Source organism: Drosophila takahashii, chromosome 3L, assembly GCF_030179915.1.
Source record: "Drosophila takahashii strain IR98-3 E-12201 chromosome 3L, DtakHiC1v2, whole genome shotgun sequence".
NCBI classification, from domain to species: domain Eukaryota; kingdom Metazoa; phylum Arthropoda; class Insecta; order Diptera; family Drosophilidae; genus Drosophila; species Drosophila takahashii.
The window spans coordinates 22,879,889-22,904,394 of NC_091680.1; the positions used below are offsets into that span (position 1 = coordinate 22,879,889).

Sequence of the window (24,506 nt, forward strand, 5' to 3'; positions counted from 1 at the left end):
GGGAGAGTGGGGGAATTTCGTCAGCATTTTTTCAAAGCTATTTTTTGTCCATCTTGAGACACGTTATCATATTTCTATTTTTATTGTTGAATGCGGTTAGCACCAAGCTTTAAAATGTGACATTCCCCTATTTTTTTAATTAGCTTGGTGATTTATAAAAAAATAAAATGTAAAACCAATATACTGGGGCAATCTCACCACACAGGGGGGTAAAATCACCACACAACTGGGGAAATTTCGTCACCTGAAAAATGTAGGGAGTTTAACGCCTGAAAATATGCTACACTGATCAAGCGTACCATTTTTGTTGACGTCCTATATTTGTTGCTGCTGCTGGTAGTCTGTTCGTTAGCCAGCTCGTCAAATATAAAAATATGTATTTAAAATAGGTGCGAATTTACCCTTAGCGTAGGGTGGCGAAATTTCCCCAGACCGTACTTTTTTAGAAATAATTATTTTTCTTGCGAAATTAGGCGCGAAGTTAAAAATCACTGACGCAGAAATGCACATTATAGCACTGTGTATTATATAAAAAATCGTGTATCTTATTCCTTTTGAATTGTGGCATACAGAAAAAATTTCGTCGAGAACTAAATGTAGCTTTTGAACTGTTAAAACACATTTAATATTATAGCTTAATTATCTTGGCCTTCTGTGCAAAACAAATGCATTGGTTGTGTCTGGCCGTCTTGAAGGACTAAAACAAAAAAATTATATATTTTTACGACTTATGGATTCCGAGATATTGCAGGTGACGAAATTGCCCCTGTGACGAAATTCCCCCACTCTCCCCTATTTGCCCTACTATTTAGGTCCCGTATAGCCTAATATTTTAGGTCATCGTGGGCCTTAAAATTAATGCATTTTACCTAAATAAATTTGCACGGAACTCTGATACCGTTCTAGCGACGCTATAATTCCCAACCAGTTATAGCGCGGCTTGCATGGTAACCCACTTATATCGTTAAATAAAACAGCGATTTCACTGCTGAACAGTGAAGCCTCTTCGCTCGTTTTTGTGTGTTGGATTAATGACGACTTCTTGAAGACTAAGCCGACATTGACCTCGAGTTAGCTATAAATTTCTCTGTATTTACTTTATAATATGAAACCTTTTTCAGTACAAATTTTTAGGCCAAAGAAAGCCTAAAATTTTGGATAGGGGTTTTCTCATTTTTTAAGGCAGCCATTTACCTAAAATCTTGGCCAAAAATTACCCCATTTTAGGTCTTTAATGGCCTAACATTTTAGGTCATACAATCCTAAATTTTAGGCCATTCAAGGACTTAGCTCCAGTTTTAGGCCAATTTTACCTAAATTCTAGGCCATTTTTTGACATTTTAGGTCATTTTTTTTTCTGGGTGTATATAAATACTTTTTGATTAATTGCATTACATTCCCCTCGAAGAGCACATGCGAAAAATTTTAATCTTAAGAACTAAAGATAAATATAATAATATAGTATTAGTTAGACCCCTTTGATTTACCAAAGTTTGATGGTTTTTCCTGACTGATATGTTGTGAAACTTTGGGGGTTCCTCTTTTTATAATGGACTATTTGTATTGAAAAGCTATAGTCAGATGGCTCATCTGTAGCTTGGCTATGTCTTTTCATAGAAAATGTTTTGAAATTTAAAATGTTCATGGCAATCTTTGGTAATATTGTTTAAATAATTTTATCGTCTGACCGTAAGTTGTCTTATTTGAAAACCAAAATTTCTTCCTACTTCATTGTTACAAGGAAGTGTATGATGGGTACCTCATAGTCGTTGAACTCGTCTATAAAGTTCTTTCATGATTCTTCTTTAAATTAATGCGAACGGATTCTGATGTTCGTCACATCAAAGGTGACGACGACATCTGCGCAGTAATCGCAAATTGAATGGATTTTTTTTGCACAGAAGGCTGCTTTATACGTCTCGTTTTGCCTGTTAATAAAGAGTCGGAAAAGATAAAAAGCTTAATGGAAATATTCCTTACCTCCTTCATAAGCATTTATTCATTAAGGGACAAAAATAGACAAATGTGTATTAAACTAATTTATACAGTTCTTTTTGGCCACCCACATGCGTAATGGCACTCTTTATGCGACTCATTTCAGGGAAAATCCAAAAGCAATTCTAATTATCAATTTTTATTCAAATTCTACCTAATTTCTAGAACGCAAACCAGTGATTTCGTGTGCTTCGCATGATAATGACCCATATTTTGTTACTTATACGCAATAGTTTACTTTGCCTGGAGCAAAACATAAAAACGGCGTAAAAATACATATTCTTCTAAGGTGAAGTATAAATGCCCCTAAAAGGTTGTTTAAAGCAATAATACTAATACTGAATAATATTAAATTTATAAAATTAAAATGAAAAAAGTTATATTTAAAAATCTCTTAAAATTAAAGATCTGTATTTGTTTATACTAAAACGTAAAGCTTATATTAATGATTATTTAATTAATTTAATTGTGCTCATGTTAACGCGCTAGTGGTTTTCTTAACCTTTTGAAATAAATAAGGATATATTATTAGCCAAAACTTGAAAGTCCTCTAGTGAAATTTTTCTAAAATTTCTTTTTAAATGACATTAATATTTCAATTTGCATATATTTTGTCAGTGAAATACATTTATTATGGGTAGCCCACCATACCCTTTAAAAGTGAACCTACTCGAAAAGAGCAAAACAAATAAAAATAAGAACCAATTTAGTTTTATATCCTGTCCGACACCTGTTTATCAGGTACCCTCTTTGGCTATTTATGCAAATTTTGGGATCTTCCTTGGAGCGTTGCTGTTTTTTACGTTCCATTTAATTTGAGAATTTGGAACACCCAAGACCATTAAATCGAACGTCCACAGCACCAGATAGTGGAAGCTCGATACAACAAAAGCGCGAAGAGTGGCCAGAGGAAAAAACAAACCACCTAATGTTCGACATTATTGTCGATATGCGAACGGAATTTCAATGCGCGCTGCTTAAAAGCAATTTGGTGTCGATTGGCGATTAGGCGAAGCCCTAACTCGAGCGAGCACCCGTGGTAAAAACGCCACACTTTGATATTCATCGAAAGCGCGAGTAATTATGGCTTTAAAACCGACTGCACTGCCTCATTTCCGCACTGATGCTCTTCTTTCCGCCTGCTGAAATTGCACCTCGCCAATCCGCCTGCAAATTTTATTAAAAGCGTTGGTCTGACATTTAACACTTGGCATGCGGTTTCCGCTCGCCTCCAGTTGCTCCAGACCTCTGACAATGCAATTAATCAACACAAATTCAAATTAACTTAATTTCAGGCAGATCGACATCGCGGTCAGACCAACGCACATTCTGGTTCCAAATGACCGTTTTTGTGCCGGGTGTTGGTGAAAGCTTTTGGATTGCTCACGATCTAGTTTACCCCAACATTCTATCTTTGTAGTTTCCAAGATCTCAGCGTTCATACGGACAGACAAACGGACAGACGGACGGACAGGGATATATCAACTAGGCTAGTAATCCTATTCAAGAAACGCTTGCTTCTACGTGTCAGGAAATTGTTTTTAACTTGCTGCTCTAGTAATAACTTTCATAAACGACATATTTTTTCAAAACACACAAAGACAGATGGAATTGGGCATTTAATTTTGACGGACAACACAAATAAGTTAAGTTTAAAATAATTTTAATATATATCTTTGCGTGTACATTCGTTATCCTGGACCTGGACACCCTCCGACTGCTTGGTGGTCGGCTGGACCGGGCAGTGATTAAGTGCAACTAGCGCCGGACATCGGACACCGGACATGTGACACCAGCTGGCCCAGAGTTCCGCGCTGAACTCACCGGGGCTCATTTTTCTCCCGGCCACTGGCCAAGTTGGCAATTAAAGATATGTACATATATCGGTCTCTGGGCGCTCAGTGCGCCGTTCTCTGTGTTTTTTGTGGAAATAAATTGTAGAAATAGGAAAAAACGTGCAACAGCTGTTTACCGCGTAGCCGTAGTGGTAATCTGCGCCAGAAAAGGACACGGACATGCAAACCGGTTGCCATTTTCACTTCTACGACTTTTTCAGAATTTATTTTCACACTCTCGAGGACAAGTTTTGCAGGGCGGCCACATGGCCCCATCTCTATCCCCATTCCCCATCTCGGGTTCCTCCTCCAACTGCTGCTTATCGAGTGCCAGGACCTTCTCGTTTTCGCAGGCGCCTCCTGTAAGTATGTGAGTGCCGCAGTAGTCAAGATGTTGCCATGTTTCGCCTTGTCTGCTGCACTTTAATGGCTTCATATTTCCTGCAAAATTAGAGAAGTTACTTCTGCTTACGTTTGGAGTTGTTGCTCTTGGCCCCGGGACACAACTTGGCCTCTGGTTCTTTGTCTACAGCGAACTTGGCTTTGTTGCGAGTTTCTCGCTGCTCATTATGACCGGGCCCAAACGCACACTCCACTCTCCTCGAGTCTACTCCATTAAACTGTAATTTTTGGCAACATTTTGGTTTGCATAAATCTTTGCCTGCGACTGCAGCCGGTCCTGGTCTCTGGTGTCCTTGTGGCTCACGCTAGCTCATGTTTCAAGTTTATTAAAAAGTCCTCAACATATTATGGTTACTTAAACTATTAAAATAACAACGTCTGTGTGGTGGTGTGAGGTGTCCTTTGGGGCTGCTGAGCTCGTCCTTTGCCGTAGATAATGTGTAAATAATTCGAGCACCAACAATGGGCTCGAATGGGGACCGAGATAGTCATCTACAAGTCTGGCAGTCGCTCCACCTTTCTCCAGGCCAATCACAGGAAGTCTTGTTGTTCCAGCCATCCCCATCGATTTCCATGTCACTCCTGACGGGCCGAAGAAACCGCAATTCCGTACGAGGCTCATTAAGAAAGTTGTTCGGCCAGTGTGGGAGGTCCTACGAGAAAGTGAACCTGAAATAAATCGAGGTGGGTGAAGGAAAATTGGCCGGGTGGATTGGAGTAGCAGGAGGAGAAGACGCCGCATAGAAAAACAAAACAACTGCAGTGTGACAAACAATGGGACGCTCGCAATCGGTTTTGCGGCAAGTGTCCTGTCCAACGGTTTCTGCTGGCTTGTGGCAGGACAGGAGCCGCCCCTCGGGAAGCCAGTGTTGCAGGCACGGCGATAAGGGCCACGGTCGGATGGCGATTGCGTCACAGAACAAATAACTTACCGAAAAAGCCGCAAAAGCACACAGTCCTAGGGACATCGGACTTGGTGACCGCTAATGTTTAGCCACATGAGGGAGGAGGGTGGCGGGTGGCCAGGGCCGACTTGTCAGGCTTTTCCAATTGCATTGTCAAAGTATCTCCAATGTGGTATGCAAATTTCTCTTAAACAACAAAAAAAACGTGAGCCACCACAAAGCAGCCATCGTATAAACATGTGTACGAGTCCGGATGTGCAAATTTACATGCCAAATTCCATAAAGTTTCTCAGTTTAACATATACTTTTCGTTGGAGCTGTTTATTATTTTATTAGGTATTTATATTATTTTATCATCATCTTCACGATTATTGTTAGGACTCTCAACTATAAAAAGATTATTTCTTTTAACTGTTTGCAACAGAAATATATGTACCTAGTTTTATTTTAGTCTCCAACGCTACTAGCGCCATCTAGCGGATTTTTCGATTTTTACTAAATTTTTATATATTTAATTTTTATTTCATTTATTTAATTTTTCGAGCTCTATTCACCAGAATCAGGAAAGCGTCGAAACAAAAAATCACACCAGTTAAGCGAAACGTATTCAGTTTATCTATTCCGTCTTTAAAATGTGTTTGGAAATTTCCCTTCGTAAGTTATTATGGAACGTGTTGATTTTATATTCATAGACATTACTTCCCAGTCGACTGATAGATTATTGAGTTCAGACCAAAAAATCAACGTTTTCATGAAGTGTTATTTATTGGCTTATAATAATATTTAAAATTTCCGATATCAAAAAGAGCAAATAAATGGAAATTTTAAATTTGACTATGTAAAGTGTTTATCTAATAAGTTTTTATCATAGAGGACCTCTGTTGCCCCAGTGGCTTTAGTTTGCCATTTGCCTACTTTTATTGAGTCAGTGTTTTTGAAGTGCTCCGCAAATATTTTCTAATAAGTTTCCCGCCCACATTACGGTGCGTTCGCCAGATTTCATTATGCTGCAGGCTGCAGCCATTTGGCGCCTCTTCTGCTCCCGCGGAAGCTGCAGCCGCGTAATTAGCAATTTAGCAGTGCAGTGTAATGGGTTCCAGTGGGCGGAGGAGGAGTGGGTCGGCGCTTCAAGGACTTGAGTGGGTTTCACTACGAGCCAACGGGAAGTGGCCAAGATGAGGCGTAAACTCGGTTCGCACTTGACATATGCTAATGTGCATTTTAAATGGATTTATAGTGTTCGCGTGCTATCCACGCTCTTGACTCGTTTTGTGAAAAACGGATGCTGGCCTTAAAGTATATAGTTGGTATTGAGGCTTTTCTAAGCCTAGTGCTGAGCCCCATTACCGCTCTGGGCGTAATTAAACGCCCACGGAGCATTGGACGGGATTGAGTTGCACTTGCTTTTCTTGGCCTACGCCTGGCACTAATTGCCCGACCAAAGTTGCCGTTGCAAGTAACGATTATGGCCAGGAAGAAGACGAGCTGGACCTTGGGGTAGGCACAAAGCGCCTGGCCAGGACATGGCCAAGTGCCAATTAGCAAGCAAAATAGATTGTAGTAAATTTTAATGACATATACGGCATAGTTGCTTCCGCCCGGTCTCCGTCTCCGTCGCTTTTTTTCCCCTTTGAAGGAGCCAACGTCGTGCAGACAGTCAAAGGCGTTGACCGCCTGCCGCATCATTGAATTCAAAATAACCAGCTCGGTGTGTGTCCGAGCCACTTCAATTAGAAAGACTTTCACCCACTGCAAAAAGCTTGACAAAGTCGGGCAAAGAAAAGCAGGAAAACACTTCCGCCTTACTTCGCTTCACTTTTGTGTGCGCCCTGGTAAACGTTGCAATCGCTTTGAAATGGCGCAGACGTGCCGGCTCGTGACCAGTGCGGAATACCCGGTGCCTGAAATCCCGGTGCCCGGTTCCAGTGCTCCTGGCTTACGAAAAAAACCGTCTGAGAACGGAGGCGGCATCCATTGCAGCACGACATGACTTCCGCTTCGTTCCGCTTTCTTCTTTCGGGGAAAAGGTGGCGACTTTCCAGTCCTACCGTGGTCTGGTGTTTAATTTACAGGAGCTGGGATTCATTTTACTCAGTAGCAGTAATAGCTCTTAATTTATTGAAGGGCCCTAAGAAATTACCATTTTATTATTAGGGTTACAGAAAAAATTAAAAAAGAGATTATACCGCCAGTCATTACTGATGCGCTTTTTATTTGTTCCAATGTGTTCCAAGATTTGAGACTCGGGTAATTTTGGTGAGTTGGTGGAAATTAAATAATACTCTAATAACCCAAAAAAAATTGGAAGAACCAATGCCTCGACTATCAGATAGCTGTTGCTGAGCTAAAGAGATTAGATATCCAAGCAGGAAAGCGTCAAAGCGACACCTAGCGAACAATACTTTTTACAATACTATTTAATGATGGTCCGACTTGATATGGGTGTTGATAAAACCAAATCTCACACTTGTACAAAATCTTAAAAAATGTGGGAGCTAGAAATAAAATTGTTGTATGGGGAGTTTTTTTATTTTATTTTATTTTATTTTTTTTTTTCAAGACTAAAATAAGTTGTTTGCTATCTCCGTGTTTTATTGTATTTCGAGTTGCTCTCAATCAATTTAGGGGACATACATATGTTTCTATTTACAAATATAATGTCACCCTTTAATTTGCCAAAATAATGAAAAGGATAAATTAAGGTTCATTTTCTCGTCCGTTTGTTAAATTTAACGTAGGGTTAAAGCCTTGAAATCGTATGGGAAATCATTGCTGTATCCCTACTTTAAATTTAACAAAGGATCACCCAGAAAAAAAAGACCGAAAAAATCTAAGACCGAATTTCTTACATTACTACCGTGTTGTTCTTTTATTTTTTTAAGACCACATTCTTTTATTAATACCAAAGGGTATTGATTTAAGACCAGTAAATTTAGATTTAAGTTGAACTTATGCACGCGCGCGTAACACGGTGCGATGGCCCAGTTGGTAAGGCGTCTGACTCTGATGCGAGAGGACCCCGGTTCAAAACCCAAATAAGTCAAAGTAAGTAAAAAGTTTTTCAAATGTATTTCAATTAAAATTTCCTTTATAACTTTAAGAACAAAAATGTATTAAAAAAGTTAAGTTGTTAATTTACTAGTTACAAAAAAAAAATAAGTTGTGTTGTGAGCGGGAATTGAACCTCGTACCCCCAAACACAAAATAATACCAGAATCCATCACCTTGGCCCCTGGGCCATGGCCTTATTATTTCCTTCCATGGCAGAATGCTTACAGGAGCATTCAAACAAAATTATTTTTTTACTAAAAATAAATATAAATTTAAGTACGTTTTGTTCTTAAAGTAAGAACAGCGGTCTTAAAAATCCGTTCTTAAAATAATACCATAAATTCTTATAATGATACCAAACGGTATAAAGCTATTTTTGAGACTCAAAAAGACACGTTTTCAGACACAATCAGAACAATTTTTTCCCTGAGTGATGTTAAGGATGTTAAGGATGTTAGCTACAGTTCGTCGAACCTTAAAATCAAACTTTAATTAGTATTTTGCTAAGCGCGGCCAATGATTATGCTTATAAGCCGGACTGCACTATTTACTGTATGATTTGGTTACACCGGGATCGATTTCACCTAAGCTAATTATTAATTCGAAATACAATTTTTAAGTACGCTTGTTGTTCTTAAGTTCATGGCTCTGCTAATGCCGGCGATCAATTATCAAGTGCTGGACAAAAACAGGCAATGAAATGCACAGTAACAAGCAATAACGTGACGGAACCCCTCAACCAGGCCACAACCGTTTTGCTAACTTCCAATCGGGCGTTGGATGATTGAAATGGCTTTGTGGATTTCGAAGGGAGCTTGGAGGACTCTGTCCGCCCAAATACTCCACTGTTGTTGCAGGCAGTCATCCCAGCCAGTTGGGTTTGCAGCCGGCAGCCAGCGCTGGCGATAAAATAAATTTGCATATGAATTGAGAATTAAGAACATTTTGCACATCGTGCCACCTCCGTGCTCTTCTTTATCTGCTCGTCCCCGCTGCCATCGCTTTCGTATTGGGCCGAGACCATTCTGCATGGGGTAGAGTGGCTGTTGGCATTGTGGCTGTTGTTTGGCCTTTGAATTAGAACCCACACACACGTTCTAGACAACTCCCTCGTCCTCGCCCTCGCTCCTTCCAGATATTCCATATCAGCCGAGTGTGAACGGCTTATTTCGTTGTTGCCTTTTTGGCCGCTTTTCGGAATTTGCATTTGGCCTTTTTGTGCCAACATTTTTATGCGCCGTGCTCCTGGCAAAAGGCAGAAAGGGGACCAACCCGATACTACATCTCGTTAGGCTATTGAAATTGAAAATGTTTTTCGACTGATGCGATAAGAATAGACACAAAACTAAGAAATGGATTTTGATTGGGTGGTATATTATTATTAAACCCGTTATACATAGCTATAAAATAACTTTGCAGGAAAAATGTTGTACAAATTATACATTTTATACCATGACTAAAGGTTATTGAATATGTATAAAGATGTTTTACGTGTAGATTGGTAAATTAAAACTTTCTATCACATCCTTTTTCTTGGGCAATCGTGGTTTGCTACTTTTCAAGGCTTTAGGGGGAAACAACCTTTAAACAAGCGAAAAATCGTACTGTTTTGCATTTTTTAGTTTGTTTTGTCTAATGAAAGTTCTTACAAAGGATGTTTTTGCAACAGCGGCCCTTCAGTTAAATTTTTTCCATAAAGTCTAGTGCTCACATCGACGAAAGCAACGAGATAGTGATTTGTGAGTACTAGGCTTAAACCTAAAAAAGCTAAAAAATGTATTAAATTAAATTATGAAAAATGTATATAAGTAAAATAAAGCAGTTTCTACAATGTGGATACCCCAACCTTTAACCGAAGGAACCAAACAGGAATCTGGTTCGGATCACACAGCAGGATTTGGCTCAAGCAAAACCAACTGACACAAAGTCATGATCCCTGGACACGACCAATCAAATCTTAAAATAATATGCTAAACACTCAAACGAGCCGTTGGCTGAAGGATGTTCCGAGTATTTGGGGAACTAAGCCAGGCCAAACATTTAAATTCCCAGAAAGCGAAGCCGCTTTGTGGCTTTAAGCAACAACAACGGCACTAAGTAGTAAAGTAAACATGGCATAGATGTCGCACTCGGCCCAAAGGACCTAAAGTGGTCGAGAGAGGCAGGGAGAAGACCAGGCAAAATGCAGAGCGGATCCTGCCCACAGAAGGACCGCCCAGTCCAGTGCGAACTTTATGCAGAGAATGCCTCGCGGGCAATCCACACATAGCCCTCCCACTATCCACCCGGTCTACGTGTTAATTTGGTTCGGCGTAATTGTAACTTGACATGCATGCCAGGGCAGCAGGGGAGTTTTCGGGGTTCAGGGGTGAATGGCGGAGAACCAAAAGCTGGCAAAAGTGTTTTAATTGAATTATTTTCATTGTCGCCCCAGCTCGACTTTGCCTGCTGGCATTATTAACTTTTCTTGTTGCTGCAATTTATGCAAACTTTCTAAAAAAAACACTCTCGCCCACACTTTCAGCCCGAAAGCCAAGCACAAAAAGTTAAATGAGTTAAACGAGCAATTTTATGAGCATGACGAAAGTTTTGGAAATGCTCCCGAAATGCTACGGGGAACGAAAAAAGACAACGAAGCGTTCGATTGCTATAGCATATATGAGTGTTTGAAAGCTGCAAGTTTACCACTGTTTAGCCCGCAGGAATCTATGTATGTAACTCCATTCCCGTAGTCACCGCATACTTAGAAATTCCTTTACATTTGGCATTCATATATCGACACTTAGGAAAAAAAGTCTCTTAAACAACATTCATAATTAAAGCCGTTTTTGTAAATTCCGGATCTGAAATAAGTAAATTCGTCCCTTTTTTCTTGTATCATAAAAAGTTCCTTTTGGATTAAAAAAATGGCCGAGCGATGAAGGATGCGAAAGTATCTTCGGCCTTGCAACAAAGAAACGCATAACTTTTCGATTTCATCTATAAAATCTAGTTTGACGTTTGCATTCAAAACCTTGTTATAATATGAAGTGTCACTTGAAAACCGATACTGTCGGTTAATATATCGGTGATTTTATGTTGAAATATATTTTTTTATACCCTTGCAGAGGGTATTATGATTTCAGTCAGAAGTTTGCAACGCAGTGAAGGTGACGTTTCCGACACCATAAAGTATATATATTCTTGATCAGCATCACAAGACGAGTCGATCTAGCCATGTCCGTCTGTCCGTCTGTCCGTCCGTCTGTCCGTCTGTCCGTCTGTCTGTTTCTACGCAAACTAGTCTCTCAGTTTTTGAGCTATCGGGACGAAACTTTCGCAAAAGTCTTCTTTCTATTGCAGGTAGTATATATGTCGGAGCCGACCGGATCGGACAACTATATCTTATAGCTCCCATAGGAAGGATCGGAAGAAAAAAACTTTTAAAAATTCTAGCTTCGGTGTTTTTTGAAATATTACCTTCTACTTTTTGGGATGTTATTTTTTAAATATTTCTGAATTTCGAATTAATTATTTAAAAAATCGGAATACTATATCATATAGCTGCCATAGGAACGATCGGAAAATTAATGGAAAAGAAATAGGAAATAAATTCTAGCTTCTTTGGTTTTTATTGTATTACACTAGTTTACAAAATAATATTCTTGGTGTGCTCCCCAGCAATTGATGGCAAGTTCTGTTAGTGTTGGACCCCTAGATCACAAAAATAGCACCTATTTTTTTTTCGATGGCACAGTTTTTTTTTAAAGATTTTTTAAAGTTCGAAATGTTAAATTTCGGACTTTTTTCGAATTTCTTCTTATATCTCGGCAGATATCCACTCGATTGGGCCAGTTTTAGTTTTATTTTAAAGTCAATAGATCAGAGCTTATCTTTGCCATACAGATTAATGTGATTGGATAAGTAATGGCAGCGCAGAAGCTCGACAAAGATGAAAAATGTGTTTTTTGGTCGACTGTAAGTCGGCTGTATATATCGTAAAAACTCGAAATAAATCCGTTGAAAAATCATAATGGGTACAAACTTAAGGTGTATATCCTACCGAATAAAACAAGCCGGATGTGGCCCAAATCCATGGAAAACTGGATTTATGGTGGATTTTTAAAGTTAGGGTTTTTCCACTTTTTTCGGTTGACAGAGTCCAAATTTAAGATTTATCATAGGCGGCGACATGTAAACATTTGGCTCTACTAACTTCAACATGTAAGAACTTAAAAAGTCCGTTCAGAAAATAATTAGAATGTACTAGCAGTATGTGCTCAAAAAAAATATGCCCTGGCCATGAGTAAACTGCGCCCCCCTGGTGTTGGTTAATAGTATTAATTAATTAATTAATTTCAAATGGACGACAATTTTCCACAGACCATTGGGTTACGACTTTGACAACATCCCTTTTAGATTCTAAATCCAGTTGAACGCTTGCATCACTCGTCGAATTCTCTGCACTGTCCTTAAAGCACTTGTGACGGGTTAAATTAGAAGTACTTTTACTGAATTTTAGGACTGCAAAACATTTTCTACACCCCACCAAGTTGTCGATACAAGCGCCACTATTGTCCTTGATTTTCGCGAAAGTTTCCCAAACCTTACTTTTTCCGCGCTTGTTGCATAATTCATACTCCCCAGACAGGAGCTTTAATTTGATGCTTTGCGATTCGGGTAAAACCTTAGTGTTAAATATTTTTATTGTATGCGGTTACTCAAATTCTTAGAAACAACACTTACATATTGATCTGCTTCCAGCCCATCCATGTCGAGAAATGTTAAAACAAAAAATGTAACTTTTCTATGTTGACAATGAACCCTATGAGCTACTACACACAAAAAAATTTGCTTGGTAAAATTGACCAACAAAGATAGTTACGTAACTATTAAAATAGTTACATGTATTTTGTTTTTGCTTTGGGTTTGTGTCTTTGCTAATTGTGTGTATTTTGTTGTTGTGAAATGACAATTTACTTAGTAGAATTGACAATTTTGCTGGTTGGGGCCTGTTTGACAATTCTTACAGTTGATTTTACCAAGTTTTTTTTTTGTGTGTAGGTGAGCTATACGAGTCAGCTGATGAGCTATAGGAGTCACTACATTTCTAATGAATTAAGTAGGTCATGGCTCATCGTATGAGCCATGTTTCATAGGAGTCATGAGCCATAGGAGTCATGACTTAAAAAACATAGATAGATCGAATGGCTCATGAAATCAAAGGGAACTATGACTCTACTCATGCAGGGCTCTAGTTAATACACCACCCTCCGTTGTAAGAGATATTTTTGGATGTCACACTTTGTTACACTGTAAAAAAATTAAAATTTTATGAAATGTTTCCTTGATAAAATATGAACAAGTCTTACTCCAGTAGGTTAGTTTAAGCAAACTGTTTCCCTATTGCTTTGCTCGTTTTCCTTGTTTAAATATTTGGCTTGAGTCCTCGTCCCATAAATTATCTTTTAGTACGGATATGGTTTACTTGTGTCGAGTCCCTCTATAAAATTTTCCAAACTTGTGCCCAGAATTATCTCCGAGTAAATGCATGTTGTTCGCTGATAGCTATAGCACAAACTAAGCTCAACCCGTCAACGACTTGTAACTATATGTTGAAGCTAACATATTATACATACCAAGTATGTTTCGATTGCCAATTGTTGCCAACTTATGAATGCATTTGTCTGTTTTCACGTCATACAGCGATTGACTGACCATGCACCCCATCCAAAGATCAATTCATAGTGGCATGATAAGAGCTGAAGCTCTGTTCGCTTCTGATCACTGCATCCGCGTTATCAATGTCTAGCTTTGAATACATTGTTGTAATGAAATGCAACGAGAACAGCATAAGCACACTTTTGCGTCAATCCAAATGTGGAATTTTATTTTCTTAGCAATAACACTATGTAACAAATTCTCAGACCGAAGGATTTCAGTTTACAGTGCGATTTCCTTTCTATTAAATTTAGTTGTGTATACTAGATTAAATTTGAAACTAACTATAAATAAGCATCAGATATTTTTGTCGAACACATTTCAAAATGGTGATTTAAAATGATAAGATTTTAATTCATTCATCGAGGTAAATTTTGTATGCTAAATGATATCAGAGGTCAAGTTTAAATTGTGTTAAAAAAATTATAATACATTCGATCAACATATCACTTGTTTCTATCGGGCTTTCAAATTCAATTTTCATTTTTTTAATCGTCACTAACAATAAAACCCCAAGATCTCACTTATTTCCATTAATATTCCATACTAACTAAATCTAAAATCGAGTTTAATTGAGTCTCACTCCAATTGATCGGCAATAATTGCCAAAGTCATATGTCGTTTAACCCTTTTATTTCGTACACATGGTTTTTGCAGCCATTTGGGTCCATTAAAAATTGCTTTTCCATAATTTTGTACAGCCCCTATTAAAGCCCGACAGAGCGGTAAAAAACACGAATTGATAGCGCTTCGACTTCATGCTCGTTAAAAATCAATCCCCCAGTGGGAGCATGTGGGTCGGTTCAGCAAAGGTGTAGCTGTCTGCCGTGCCGCCCTGCCACCCTCGCGGTCAATATGCGCGACTATAAGTCTACATAAGCGCCGAAGCTGCCATCATGCTGCGGACATCTTTTGGTATCTATGTATATTGTCTCTCTCTCTGTTGGGATTTCAGGCTTCGGGGTGTATGTGTGTAACTGTTGTGAATATATGGGAATTTGTTTTGTCATATCGTTTCAGCCCTTACCCTTCTTGCCATATGTTCCCTACAATTCAGGATAGATATTTAAGTGCGTGGAGACGACACGTACGAAAAATATTCTATTATGAAAGGTACACCCAAGAAATAACACGCCAGGATCAAATTGATATGCGCATGGTATATTTCTCATACTTATACGCATGTCGTTTTAACAATGCAATATCGATTTCTCTCTCTCGGAGATTCTATGAGCTCGAAAAAGAGAGCATTAAATTATGTGAGTGGGAGCGAGGAAAGCTAATGCGCAACTTATACGACTACTTAGAACGTTTCCAGGCTGGAAATTCCAGCATATCAAGTCAAAATTGATACCACATAACATCAATTCGATCTTTTTTTCATATCAAGTAATTTTTAGATGTAGGTACATTTAAAAAACTAGAAAAGTAATGGCTTATTAGGGCCGAAATTGGATAATGAAATTAATCTGTGAAGGGCATAGACTAGTCGCATTGCACTTTATGTTGTACATTTTTTCCGTAATTCTGCATGGGAATCACCCCAAACTGAGGCGCAATGAAGCGCTACATCCACGCGACATTTCCAATCTACGCGGCATCTATATGGCTCTGACCATGTCCAGCGCTGTGACCGTGGCCCTGGCTCTAGCCCCCAAAAATGTGTCCAATGTAACGCCACAACAAAGAACGTTAATTGACGCCAAAATGCTACAGCATAAAAAAGGCAAAAAAACATCTGGGGAAACTGAAAAGAGGCAAATCGGCAGTAAAGCGTAGCATCTGAAAAAAAATATAAACTGTTCTGTCGAGCGGAATTTGTGGCAGGACAGCAGCCCCGTGTCTTGACGGGGCCTGGTGAATTTAAACGTTGCTCCGAATCGATTCGACCGATCCCAACCTGGGGTTCAAGTGGCTGTATTAACCCTTGAGAGGTCACCGGGGTGCCGTCCAGCCCGCTCCACTCCGGCCTGCTAACAGAGTGGGCGTTGTTGAATCAGCACACGTGATTAATGGCCTTTAATTATGTCAAAGCGCGACGGAAGCCTCCGACCAGGAGCCGAGTGCAACGGTACGCCAGTTAAACGCTTGACATTAAAAAATTGACACCGTTTGGGGTGAAATGTCGGCGACGTTTCGCCCTGCCACCTTTCCTCTCCCACCCGGGAACCCCACTCCTGACCGATGTTTTTGCCTGTGACAACTGTCTGGCACACGTAACCGAGTTCCCTGCGAGTTCGCTTGTCTTTTGGGTCTGCCCCGAAACAAATTTAAAATACACACCCACATAAGCCGAGCAACTCCTTTGGCCATTCGTTACCCAGCCGTGATTGTGATTGTGTGTGGGCGTTTGTCTCGCTTGTCGCTTTTAATGAAAGCGTCATAAATTATGTCGCAGTTGACGAAAGCAACAGCGAAGCTCCAGTCAGCAGGCAGGTTGAGGTTGCGGGGTCACTTAGCATACTGTATGTGTATGTCCATTCGGGCAACACATGCCGAGGACTTGATGAACTGCTGAAATGGCAGAGGATCCAACAGGCTTTAAATATGTTCGGAACATGGGGCGGTTAAGACAAATAGCAACTTTATTTATAAGGATAAAAAGAGGGAAGAACACTAGTGCCAAGTTTCCCGTTTATAAGACACCCCTGGATTTTTATACCCTAGCAGGGATATTATAATATCGCACTAAAATGGGATACGCAGAGGGAAGGGCCTTCGTGATCATATTCTTGGGAATGGCAACTCCCAAAATGGGGAGCTCGAAGTTGGGTAGGTCAATCACTTTATAAAATCAAAAAATTTGTAGACCTTTTAAATAAATTACCCTTTTTAAGATGGCCATGGAATAGTTGTTGCTAAATATGTTTTATACATATTAGGTAAATATTATTAACTTCGTTTTCAAAATTCTTTACAACATTTATTTTGCAAAATTATATTTACAAACAATAGAAAACATATTACCAACCAAAAAGCGTGGCTAAGTTTTTGTTCTACCTTTTGCTTATTAGGAGACCGGTATATTTGACAAAAAACACCTAACTCTCTTTGAGACTACGACTTTAATTAAACAATATATCGACTTAGAATAACACATACACCAGGTAGCTGATGTAAATGGTGAAGAATAGTATGTAGAGGTTGGTTTTTCCATCGACTCTCAGTACCTGCCACATGTTGTACTCCGACCTGTTCGATGTCGAAACGGAGTCATTAAATGCTTCAACATGCTGAATTTTAGGGGGCCTTGTAGATGCTTTTTCCGATCCGGTAATTCTCACAATCCGACGTGATGTTCGTTGGGCAACGTCGTGAACCTTGATCGCCGGAAGGTGTGTGCCTCGTAGACGATGGTGCGGCGATGTGGTGACAAGGGCTCCAGAGGTGTTCCTCTCAGAGATCAGAAGACCGAGCAGAATGATCCAGGCCAAAGACATTCCCCGCCAGCAGTCTGAGATGAACTGGATATCGCTCTCTACGCAATCGGCGCGTTGTGTTATTATCAGTTCTGTTTTCTGTTTGCATACCTCACAGGTGTTTTCTGATGTTTGCTGTTCTTTGGGTGCTCTTACCTAAGCCCTTGCCTTGACCTTCCAAACTCACATTTTAATTCAGTTTTCGAATACTTGTCCCAGACGACTGTGTCAAATAAAAAGAGATTTCCCATCCAAAAAAATAAGTAAACTGGCCTCTTTCAGCTTTGCAACTTTTAAATAAAATTACCCCGAAGCCGCCCTTATTCCTCTGCATGAACAGCCGTTATTTGATAAATCAAATAATTACAAAAGTTCAGTCCAAGCCACTCCCACCGCCTTTGATATTGCTTGGGCACAAAAACAGAACTTGAAACAAACTTTTGCCAAAAAGGTGAAGCAGGCAAAAGTTTTGCCAACTAACAAAAATTGCATTTAGGCGCATTTAGGCGGCAGTTAGGTGAAAGGACGAGATCGCAAGATCCATGGCGAAAAGCCTGCCAGATAAAATCCGTTCACAGATTCTTAAAGCCTTTTCCTCCGCTTGAAGCATGAACTCATATTTGGCCACAAATTTAATGCAGCCTCAGCTCGTCGGCGGCAAAACTTTTTTGCCAGCTCTGCAGGCCAAAACTTTCGCCTCGGTCGGTGTGGAAACAGGCTTCCTGTCTGTCCTGTCTCCCGCCCTCGTCCTGGATGCCCCGACATCCTTTGTGCCAATTCGAGTTGCAGAACTCCAGCGAAGCGTGTGAAATGCGCCGCAGCCTGGTTAGGCCTTCGAGCAGGCGCCGCTTTGATGGATTCATACATAAATGGGGCCAAGCCAAGGATACCGGGCGACAATGCCCAACATTTTAATTTCGTTCTATCCTCAGCATGAACAGAACGTGAACTGGCTCAAAAGGCTTGTTTCGGATTGTGATAATGAATTTTTGTTCCTTAGGACATACAATTTTGATCTTGAAAAAATGATCTTTGCATGTAGATGATCTTATGGTGAACGTAAGGTTTAGTTTAAAATTCAAAACAGGTCGGCTTGTATGAAAATAGTCGGGGTATTCGACTTCAATTGTTTTATTTTTTTTAGTACTCTGCCTAGTTTATCCCCGAAGTTGGTTGATCAGGCGGCGCTGCCTGGCGAGCAGCTTCTCCATCCTGCGCCTCCTCTTCTCCTGGCGCTGCCTCCGCTCCTGGCGACGACGGCGCTCCCTGGCCAGACGGCGACGGCGGGCACGCCTCCTGGCAGCCGCCGAGGAAGAGGATGATGAGGATTTGGTGGTCGTGGTGGTGGCTGAGGCATCGGTGGTGGTGGTCGTGGCGGAGGAGGCAGTGGTGGTGGTGGTCGAGGCGTCGGTGGTGGTTGTGGTCGCATCCGTGCTGCTTGAGCTTGAACTACTGCCCTCCTGGGCCAGGAGAAGGCACAGGAGTACGCCGAAGACAAGAGCGAATAGGAAGCGCATTGTGATGTGTCTAATCTGGAGAACTAAGCGGGCTTTTATACGGAATATGGAGCAAAAGCTAACATACCATGTAATCGGTAAATATCTTTGGGGGCTAAACAATAGAAAATATTTACTCAGCTTCTCGATTCTGACACTGTCTTCAGCATAATCTTAAATTCTGTTGGGCATGTAAGGTCGACTGAAGGGAGCCTACTTTGTAACGCAATTACAATATCCCAACTGGTTAAAGGGTTTACTTATTCCAAGAGGTATAAAAAAAATATATTTTCCTTTTCTGCCCGACCTTCAAATAGCTTCCTTTGTTTTTTAGTTCGTTCGCCGCCTAGGAAGTCATTAAGCAGCAAAACTCTAATTCATTAAAAGATACATTTTAAGAAAATCCTAAATTTGATTTGTTAGTCAATCAAAGTCAGTCAAAGTTGTAACGAGGGACACACCAATCGATTTACCTATCAGGTGTACAAAAAGACTTTAAGAAAGGTTTAGAGGAAACATTGGTGAGGATTTTCTACCATCGTGTCATTATATTTGAAAATACGCGTCGAAACACATCTGACTCATTAGAAGTTAACACATTCCACAACTTACTAAAAAAAGATTTTCATGAACTTTCCAAAATAAAAAGGTTTGTCGAACTGTTTCTATAATCCGGTCTATCAGGGTAGAAAACCGTACAACCCTGTTTTGAAAATCCAATGGTTTTGAAAAAAGACAGCTAAATAATAAAAAAAATAATTGAAATAGTTCATAATTTAAAAAATATTTGAATTTTCCAATTGTCAGTCATATTTACTTCAAGATTTTTTTTAAATTTAATGAAAAATTTAAAAATCAAAATTGAACAAAACAAACAAAAATTTGGACTGAACGGTAACAAAACGGCTTTCTTTATCAGTTTAACTATATTGATCAGGGTGGTTGAGGTGCGTTAAAGACTAAAAAGTTGCATAGTTTCATTCAACTCCAGAAACCAAGAAGTTGTTTCGATAAGGTATTGGAACCTAGAAAACTTATTTGGATGAAAGTGCAATCCGTTACGGATAATAAGCTAGAGGTAACCAACCAAAACGTATACAATGTATAGCCATAATTTTTTTATTTCAAGTGGTAATTTTTCGTTATTAACTTTACCATCAGAATTTGCTACTTTGCTACCGGCACAAATGTAACAAATCCAAGAAATTAGCCTTTTAAATATATTCAATTGCTTTAAAGAAAAGAGAGATGTTTCCGCAGCGATCTTTATCCACGCAGCCGTTTTATCTGGCGACGCTGGTTCTCCAGCTGATTGCGCAGCCTCTCAGTCCTGCGCTGTCTCCTTCGCTCCCGACGCTGGCGCTCCCTGGCCAGACGGCGACGGCGGGCACGCCTGCGCCTCTTGGCAGCCGCCGAGGAAGAGGATTTGGAAGATTTGGTGGTCGTGCTGGTGTCTGAGGCGACGGTGGTGGTGGTGGTGGCGTCGGTGGTGGTGGTCGTGGCGGAGGAGGCGGTGGTGGTTGTGGTCGCATCCGTGCTACTGGATGAGGCACCACTGCCCTCCTGGATGAACAGGAGGCAGCCGAGGACGGCGAGGACAAATACGACCGAGAAGCGCATGTTGAATGTGTATTATCTGGAAAAATGTAAGCCCTTTTATAGTTCTTTTTCTGCGAAACTTAGGTAAATGTAACTGCTTCTTACACTTGACACTCAGCTCTGTTTGCTCAGCTTTTCAAATTAGATTGTTTTCTTTTCATGGCCAAACTGTATGTTCTGTGATATTATTTTATGAACTGCTATTACAATGCATAAAAAAACCCTACAATTGAGAAAGGCGTCATACTTTTGTCGTCATGTTTTTGAAGTTTATATTCTAGTTTTAATAGCCTTTTGAAAAATTCCATGATGCAAATGCTGAGTACACAATTTTGATGACTCCAGTGAGTTTGCTTCTTCTGACGATTACTTGATTAATTTATGAACATTCCACATTTGACATTTTTAAGTAGCTAGTCCCACCTGCCTATATGATATATGTTAAGGAATTAAAGGCTTCCAAAGGAGTTTCCAAAAAGTTTTAGGGTCTGAGAATTGGTTTTAAATTCGCACTGTTGCTTTAGATCAAATTATAAATTACTGTTGACTTATACAAGATAGCATACTTAGTTTTCGATTCTAGGTAGCCTTCGTAGAAAAGCGGTTTTAAAGAAATAACAACATTTCATGATTTGAATTTGATTTAAAATATCTTTGTGACTTGGTACCCAATTTTATAAGGTGATTAAGTGCCATTCCTCAGATTTGCGTTTAAAATTCCATCATATCTTAAGTCAATGAAAAGTAATCTTTTCACCTTTATTCTCAGAAAATTTAAAGTTTTTTCTCATTGTAGCAATTGGAAGTTCCAATTTGGAACAAAGCCCAAATATGAAATTTTTTTTGCCGAAAACATCGAATTAGCCCAGTGTGCATTTGCGAAAATGTAATTATCAAGTTTGGACGTTTCAGGGTATTTTAATAGCCTTCACCCAGAAAACAAAATAAAGTGCATAAGTTACATACAATTTGAGAAAGTATCACCCAAAATACGTCACCGAAAGCCTTAGTTGCTCTTAAATCTTTCTCAGTTAGCTCGTAGTTTTACACTGTAAGTTAGCTTTATATAAATAAATAAATAACCCAAAATACGTATTATATCAATCAATAGCTTATTATGACCTACAAATTTTAGTCATCAACGAACAAAATACCTCGACTATCAAATACCTGTTACCCAGCTAAAGGGAGCGACTGCACGCACAAAAAAACTTGGTAAAATTAACCAATATAATTGTCAAACAATCCCCAACCACAAAAATTGTAAATTCTTCCAATTAAATAGTTACTTTCACAACAACAAATACAAATACAACAAATACAACAAAGACACACACCCAAAGCAAAAACGAAATACACGTAACTATTTTTATACCCGTTACTCGTAGAGTAAAAGGGTATATTGTATTCGTGCAAAAGTATGTAACAGCTAGAAGGAAGCTTTTCGGACCCCATAAAGTATATATATTCTTGATCAGGGTCACTAGCCGAGTCGATCTAGCCATGTCCGTCTGTCCGTCTGTATGAACGCTGAGATCTCAGAAACTACAAAAGCTAGAAGGTCGAGTATAACTTTTTAATGAATGGTCCGATTTGAAAAATGTCTTCTACATTTCGATAGGTATAAATATACACAACAAAATTGCATTTATACTTCTCGGAAATCTTCAAAGATTTTAAATTTTAAAATCGTTAGTGGGCGATTGTGGGCGTTAGAGGGGACGTGGCGCTCGGCTAAAATAAACTTGCACTGCGTAGGAAGCCAAAGAATATGCGTGGAAAATCTCAACCTTCTAGCTTTTGTAGTTTCCGAGATCTCAGCGTTCATACAGACGGACAGACGGACAGACGAACATGGCTAGATCGACTCGGCTAGTGACCCTGATCAAGAATATATATACTTTATGGGGTCGGAAACGCTTCCCTTTAGCTGTTACATACTTTTGCACGAATCTAATATACCCTTTTACTCTACGGGTAACGGGTATAACTATCCGTATAGGTACATTTTACCAATAACATTTTTTTGTGTGTGCTTAAACTGCGCCAGGTTTATTTTAAGGCGATTGTGGGCGTTACAGTGCGTGTGACGCTTGAATCTGTCTATAAATTTTTTAAAATGTTCTTTATTTGTAAGTAATGGAATATTCTACTATAACTCTGCTGCGATTTAGTACAAAATATCGATTGGATTTTTTTTTGTGTGAAGGAATAGAGTCCTGCCCGCGAGGCATCCTGGCTTGGAATATCGCCTATCCCCGGCGGTTCTGTCGCCGTCTTTGTTGTTGGCGTCTCCTACGCTGTTGTTGACGTCGCCTTTGGCGCTGTTGACGCTTGCGACGTTGGCGGGCCAAGCGGCGGCGACGGGCGGCGGCCCTGCGACGCCGGGCAGCTGCTTTGGAGGACGAGGACGAGGTTTTGGTCGTGGTAGTGGTCGTGGCAGCAGTGGTCGTTGTGCTGGACTCGTCGGAAGAAGAAGAAGCGGACGTCGCGGTATCAGAAGATGATGAAGCAGAGGAGTCGGTGGAGGTGGATGTGTCCGAGCTTGAAGTGGAGCTCTCAGTGCTCGAGGAAGTATCGCAGCCCACCTGGCCGAGCAGGAAACAGCCGAGAAGGGCCAAAAGCAGAACGTATGTGAAGCGCATTCTGTGCCTTTGTATCGAAAGAATCGAAGGAGGATCTATTTATACCAAATTATACTAGGAAGTTCGACTTATTAACGTCACGGCGTTTATACTTTATTGTTAACCAAGTCTCCATTCTTGCAAGCTTCCAAGTATTTATCACTTCTTATGTCTCAATCTGAGTAAACATCGCCAAGTAAAAACTAACAAGCTAACAAGCCTAATTACACGCTTCTGGCAAAACACCTCACCCCGAATTTGCTATAAAAACCAGCGCATGAGATCAAATCCATCAGACACATTCAACATGCGCTTCTCGGTCGTATTTGTCCTCGCCGTCCTCGGCTGCCTCCTGTTCATCCAGGAGGGCAGTGGTGCCTCATCCAGTAGCACGGATGCGACCACAACCACCACCGCCTCCTCCGCCACGACCACCACCACCGACGCCACCACCACCACCACCGTCGCCTCAGACACCAGCACGACCACCAAATCTTCCAAATCCTCTTCCTCGGCGGCTGCCAAGAGGCGCAGGCGTGCCCGCCGTCGCCGTCTGGCCAGGGAGCGCCAGCGTCGGGAGCGAAGGAGACAGCGCAGGACTGAGAGGCTGCGCAATCAGCTGGAGAACCAGCGTCGCCAGATAAAACGGCTGCGTGGATAAAGATCGCTGCGGAAACATCTCTCTTTTCTTTAAAGCAATTGAATATATTTAAAAGGCTAATTTCTTGGATTTGTTACATTTGTGCCGGTAGCAAAGTAGCAAATTCTGATGGTAAAGTTAATAACGAAAAATTACCACTTGAAATAAAAAAATTATGGCTATACATTGTATACGTTTTGGTTGGTTACCTCTAGCTTATTATCCGTAACGGATTGCACTTTCACCCAAATAAGTTTTCTAAGTTCCAATACCTTATCGAAACAACTTCTTGGTTTCTGGAGTTAAATGAAACTATACAACTTTTCAGTCTTTAACGCATCTCAACCACCCTGATCAATATAGTTAAACTGATAAAGAAAGCCGTTTTGTTACCGTTCAGTCCAAATTTTTGTTTGTTTTGTTCAATTTTGATTTTTAAATTTTTCATTAAATTTAAAAAAAATCTTGAAGTAAATATGACTGACAATTGGAAAATTCAAATATTTTTTAAATTATGAACTATTTCAATTATTTTTTTTATTATTTAGCTGTCTTTTTTCAAAACCATTGGATTTTCAAAACAGGGTTGTACGGTTTTCTACCCTGATAGACCGGATTATAGAAACAGTTCGACAAACCTTTTTATTTTGGAAAGTTCATGAAAATCTTTTTTTAGTAAGTTGTGGAATGTGTTAACTTCTAATGAGTCAGATGTGTTTCGACGCGTATTTTCAAATATAATGACCAGATGGTAGAAAATCCTCACCAATGTTTCCTCTAAACCTTTCTTAAAGTCTTTTTGTACACCTGATAGGTAAATCGATTGGTGTGTCCCTCGTT

At 40.0% G+C, this 24,506-nt stretch overlaps 5 protein-coding genes and 1 long non-coding RNA gene across 8 annotated transcripts; 1 reads left to right on the forward strand and 5 right to left on the reverse strand.

Annotated features, from left to right (window-relative positions):
• Nucleotides 1-6,682: 6,682 nt before the first annotated feature.
• Nucleotides 6,683-13,729, reverse strand: LOC138913016 (uncharacterized). 2 transcript variants are annotated; one of them, XR_011418584.1, is made up of 4 exons: nucleotides 13,540-13,729; nucleotides 12,914-13,480; nucleotides 12,553-12,854; nucleotides 6,683-7,212 (listed from the first exon to the last, which is right to left on the reverse strand). It is a non-coding gene; the product is annotated as an uncharacterized lncRNA (long non-coding RNA). The 2 variants fall into 2 exon arrangements; XR_011418583.1 differs by lacking the exon at nucleotides 6,683-7,212 and having other exon boundaries at nucleotides 12,195-12,854.
• Nucleotides 13,730-16,881: 3,152 nt separating this feature from the next.
• On the reverse strand, nucleotides 16,882-17,523 carry LOC108057946 (uncharacterized). Of its 2 annotated transcripts, none has more exons than XM_070215324.1 (2): nucleotides 17,444-17,523; nucleotides 16,882-17,366 (listed from the first exon to the last, which is right to left on the reverse strand). In XM_070215324.1, exon 2 carries the CDS (start codon nucleotides 17,326-17,328, stop codon nucleotides 16,975-16,977), a length of 354 nt encoding a protein of 117 aa, XP_070071425.1. In that variant the 5' UTR covers nucleotides 17,329-17,366; nucleotides 17,444-17,523; the 3' UTR covers nucleotides 16,882-16,974. The 2 variants fall into 2 exon arrangements, with proteins under 2 accessions (XP_070071425.1, XP_070071426.1); XM_070215325.1 differs by having other exon boundaries at nucleotides 17,464-17,480.
• A 793-nt stretch (nucleotides 17,524-18,316) lies between these two features.
• LOC108057944 (protein new-glue 1) lies at nucleotides 18,317-19,045 on the reverse strand. The gene is made up of 2 exons (XM_017142411.3): nucleotides 18,892-19,045; nucleotides 18,317-18,834 (listed from the first exon to the last, which is right to left on the reverse strand). Exon 2 carries the CDS (start codon nucleotides 18,822-18,824, stop codon nucleotides 18,465-18,467), a length of 360 nt encoding a protein of 119 aa, XP_016997900.1. The 5' UTR covers nucleotides 18,825-18,834; nucleotides 18,892-19,045; the 3' UTR covers nucleotides 18,317-18,464.
• An 854-nt stretch (nucleotides 19,046-19,899) lies between these two features.
• Nucleotides 19,900-20,947, reverse strand: LOC108057950 (uncharacterized protein R07B1.5-like). Its single transcript, XM_017142417.3, has 2 exons — nucleotides 20,508-20,947; nucleotides 19,900-20,439 (listed from the first exon to the last, which is right to left on the reverse strand). The coding sequence occupies exon 2, from the start codon at nucleotides 20,421-20,423 to the stop codon at nucleotides 20,070-20,072; it is 354 nt and encodes a 117-aa protein (XP_016997906.2). The 5' UTR covers nucleotides 20,424-20,439; nucleotides 20,508-20,947; the 3' UTR covers nucleotides 19,900-20,069.
• A 1,707-nt stretch (nucleotides 20,948-22,654) lies between these two features.
• Nucleotides 22,655-23,047, reverse strand: LOC108057941 (protein new-glue 3). Its single transcript, XM_017142408.2, has one exon. It carries the CDS (start codon nucleotides 23,045-23,047, stop codon nucleotides 22,655-22,657), a length of 393 nt encoding a protein of 130 aa, XP_016997897.2.
• Nucleotides 23,048-23,250: 203 nt separating this feature from the next.
• LOC123002976 (arginine/serine-rich protein PNISR-like) lies at nucleotides 23,251-23,857 on the forward strand. Its single transcript, XM_044393895.2, has one exon. The coding sequence runs from the start codon at nucleotides 23,304-23,306 to the stop codon at nucleotides 23,685-23,687; it is 384 nt and encodes a 127-aa protein (XP_044249830.1). The 5' UTR covers nucleotides 23,251-23,303; the 3' UTR covers nucleotides 23,688-23,857.
• The last annotated feature ends 649 nt before the right edge of the window (nucleotides 23,858-24,506 follow it).

Coding starts and splice junctions, on each gene's coding strand:
- LOC108057946 (XM_070215324.1), bottom strand. CDS start 17,328: ATGTCTTTGGCCTGGATCATTCTGCTCGGTCTTCTGATCTCTGAGAGG.
- LOC108057944 (XM_017142411.3), bottom strand. CDS start 18,824: ATGCGCTTCCTATTCGCTCTTGTCTTCGGCGTACTCCTGTGCCTTCTC.
- LOC108057950 (XM_017142417.3), bottom strand. CDS start 20,423: ATGCGCTTCTCGGTCGTATTTGTCCTCGCCGTCCTCGGCTGCCTCCTG.
- LOC108057941 (XM_017142408.2), bottom strand. CDS start 23,047: ATGCGCTTCACATACGTTCTGCTTTTGGCCCTTCTCGGCTGTTTCCTG.
- LOC123002976 (XM_044393895.2), top strand. CDS start 23,304: ATGAGATCAAATCCATCAGACACATTCAACATGCGCTTCTCGGTCGTA.